Genomic DNA, 3,579 nt, shown 5'->3' with positions numbered 1-3,579 from the left:
AATGCATTCATCATCATAATTATTCTATATATATATATAATTTACACAGTGCCTGTAAACCGGAGGAGAGCACTGGCATTTCTCCTCCTACTTGAAAGACTACGGAGGGATAGGGTCTGCAAAATTAGTTTATTTTGGGGATGGGCCGGGTGCTCTGACCGGTCCACTTCCTGCCCGGCGCCTCTGCAACGCCTCGCGTTGACCATTTGACCGCAATCCTAAGAGCAATGTTTACAGTGTTTCGTGAATCTCGGAAAAACTGTATGCAAGTAGTTTGGAGTAATTTGTGACATGTAAATCGTAAAAAATTGTAAATTGTCCGTTAGCTTACGAGCTCCCCGTTTGAGCGATCGACTATTCCTTCGCAATTTAGCATCACATTGGATATGGGCTGAACATTTCCTGAATTGGAATTTTTCCAATCATTTCCCTAGGAGGAGTTTTCAAAAATATGCTTAAAATGCTTGAAAAACGCACATTCTTCAATATGGCCGACTTTCTGGGGGGCGGGGCTAATGGAAGAAAATTTGAAATATGTCTGCAATCATAAGAGCAATGTGTATACAGGGTTTCGTGATTATCGGAAAAAGTATATGCGAGTAGTTTGGAGTAATTTGTGACATGTAAATCGTCAAAAATTGTACATTCTCCGTTAGCTTACGAGCTCCTCGTTTGAGCGATCAACTGTGAGGGAATAATTCTCCTTTACTCCTAAGATATCTAACCTTTTTGCCTGTTGACGTTTATGACCAACCCTGAGTCTGTTATCTCTCTTAAAGGTCGCATGTCATGCTTTTACTGTTATTACCCGTCCCCTTGTGTGTTATGAAGGTTTTTATGCATGGAAACGGTGTGCAGAATCAAAAACCTCAAAGTACACCCTGTAGGGAGTAAAACTCTAACACAGAAAATACCTCCCCCAAAACGCCTCGTTGGAGATACGTCATTGTTTACTTCCTGGGTATCGTGACGTAGGAATGGCGAGTAGCCGCGCCCAGAGCTATGACGCGATACGGTCTTGCGGTACCCGGAACCAAATGGACCAATCCGTGGAGCCGTTACGTTACGTCCGCGGAGCCGTTACGTTAAGCCCTCTCTGATTGGTCGAAATTGACCAATCCACGGACTTCCTCACACACACACTCAGTGCAGGCAGCTCTGCTGATTTCTCCTCCCTGGCTGCAGGCTGATAACAGACAGTTGGGATCGAGGTGAAATTCTCTCTGCAGACCCATTCTCACAGCGTTTATCAACCTTTTTCTTACTCAATATCAAGCCACACTTATTGTTTTTACTTCGGCTGTGACTGTGTGCTCAGGATGAGTTTGGCTGTGTTTCACTGTCGCTAAACAAGGAAACCACACCTCCACGGAGCTCAGCGCGATTCACAACGTCCCGACCAATCAGAGCACACTGTGCTCACAGGGAGGGTGGGGGCTGGAGCTACTGGAGCTACAACGAGCCGTTAAAGGCAGAGAGTGAAATTCAGTGAATACACGTAGTTTACAGAGATGCTGTTTGAGAAACCAAAGTGAGTTTTTGGAAAATTGCACAATATAAATCTATTCTAGTAGAACTCAACAATGGACATGGGAATTTTTTAAAATCTAAAAATTCTCCCTTTATCTCAAAATTCAGTTTGAATTTGAACAATGCTCCTCAAACCCTAACCCAGTTGTAGGGCTCTTGGTTCTCTGCCTGCGTGTAAATGAATGTGTCTCTGTGTGCAGGCTAACCTGGATGAGCAGCAGATGTCCTCCAACATGCTGGTCAGAGCTCTGATGACATGCATCTGTCAGTCAGCCATCATCTGTGAGTTATCCGCATGTTCCCTGTAGATATTACGCATTCAATCAAGTCAGAATGACCTCGTAAACTACGCCATGCCAGTCCCGTTAATGACGTTTTGTTTCCTGCAGATGAGACCCCGAACAAGGTGGACGCCGCTAAGATCAGCAAGAGAGCGAAGGTCCTGCAGAAATACCTGAGTGACGACAAGAAGGAGCTGCAGGCTCTCTACGCTCTGCAGGCGCTGATGGTGGAGCTGGAGCAGCCGGCCAGTGAGTGACTTCTTAACATCCTTTAGAGCAGCGGTGTCCAAACTTTTTTCACCGAGGGCCACGAACAGAAAATATTCGAAGGGCTGTGCCGCTATATATCGCCTCATAAGTTCAGTTATAAGTTTGAGAAATCAATCAAATGTAGGTAAATTATTCCTTTTAAAAGTTTCAGCGGACCTGCAGGGAGTTTGTTCCAGATATTTGGAGCATAATAACTGAACGCTGCTTCTCCATTTTTAGTTCTGACTGTTGTAGTATGTGTTAGGCTTTATAATTGGTTTAATATGGGAGGCAGTGGAATAGTGCGTAGGTGTTGTGATCAGGTTCAAACCCCACTGCAGTCAGCATGTCGTAGTGTCCCTGAGACGCTTCACCCCAAAGTGCTCCTGTGGGGATTGTCCACAGTACTGAGTATGTGAGGCGCTTTGGATAAAAGTGTCTAACATGTAATGTAATATAGTTTAAATAGTCAATGAGTAATGTATTAACGTCTCTCGTGTTTCCCCTCTCCTTCAGACCTGCTGCGGATGTTCTTCGACAGCCTTTACGACGAGGACGTGATCAAAGAAGAAGCTTTCTACAAGTGGGAGTCGAGCAAAGACCCGGCGGAGCAGCAGGGGAAAGGCGTGGCTCTAAAGTCCGTCACCGCCTTCTTCACGTGGCTCCGAGAGGCCGAGGATGAAGACGAGTCCGACAACAGCTAGAGGAGGAAGACGCTCCGTGGAGGATTCAGAAGAAAAAACCCTGAATCAGCAAAATCCTTCTGCATAAACAGAAACACACAAAAAAGCAAGAAAAAAAAAAAATTCTTCAACTGGGAGAGATTGTATTACGGATCGAACACTCGATCAGTTATTTTTTTTGGTTTCCTTTATTTTATTTTTGTTCCCTTTTTTGCGCAACTGAATGTCTTTTTTGGAAATAAATAGAGCGAGTAGAAGAGCGAGAGAAAAGCCGCCAGAGAAGACGCCGTTTCCTTCAGTATTTCTTTGAAGTTAACCTGTTTTTTTTCAAACGGCTGGTTTTTCCTCGCCACAGTCAAACACTATTCAAGACACTTTGCTTAATGACAGATATATTCAAAAAAAACAAAAACAAAAAAAACTTTAAAAGGCTGTTCACATTTATATTTTTGATGACTTCATCGTGTGAGCGGCAGCATCACATCGATCGGTATTGGATCTACACGACCAAGCGCTAGTTAGCTTTCCCTTTCATCTTGTTCCCGTGTTGGATGGTTGGAGTGAGCGTTTTGTAATAAAATAAAAAAACTACAAAGAAGAGTGGCGAGCGCTGTCGAACGGACGTTTCAGACGGACGGACGTTTCAGACGGACGGTTTGTGGACGTGACGACAGATTTCACGCAGACTTTACGAGTGGGAGGCGATGAACTTTGACCATTTTTTGCTGCTGGGGGGTGACGATGCTTCCCTGACGCCCCAAAAAAACACCAAACCATGTGTCTGTTATACTCCTGCGCTTCAAAACACAAACTGTGGACTGAGAGGAAGAAAACAC

General features: G+C 44.5%; 1 protein-coding gene across 1 annotated transcript; it reads left to right on the top strand.

Annotated features, from left to right (window-relative positions):
- The first annotated feature begins 1,657 nt into the window (after nt 1–1,657).
- On the top strand, nt 1,658–3,323 carry LOC104947110 (eukaryotic translation initiation factor 4 gamma 1-like). Its single transcript, XM_010773072.1, has 3 exons — nt 1,658–1,812; nt 1,920–2,060; nt 2,577–3,323. The coding sequence occupies exons 1-3, from the start codon at nt 1,713–1,715 to the stop codon at nt 2,762–2,764; spliced, it is 429 nt and encodes a 142-aa protein (XP_010771374.1). The 5' UTR covers nt 1,658–1,712; the 3' UTR covers nt 2,765–3,323.
- Nucleotides 3,324–3,579: the final 256 nt, after the last annotated feature.

This window comes from Notothenia coriiceps, unplaced genomic scaffold, assembly GCF_000735185.1.
Source record: "Notothenia coriiceps isolate Sejong01 unplaced genomic scaffold, NC01 NC01_scaffold00011936, whole genome shotgun sequence".
In the NCBI taxonomy this organism is placed as follows: Eukaryota; Metazoa; Chordata; class Actinopteri; order Perciformes; family Nototheniidae; genus Notothenia; species Notothenia coriiceps.
This window is presented reverse-complemented; position numbering and strand designations above follow the sequence as displayed.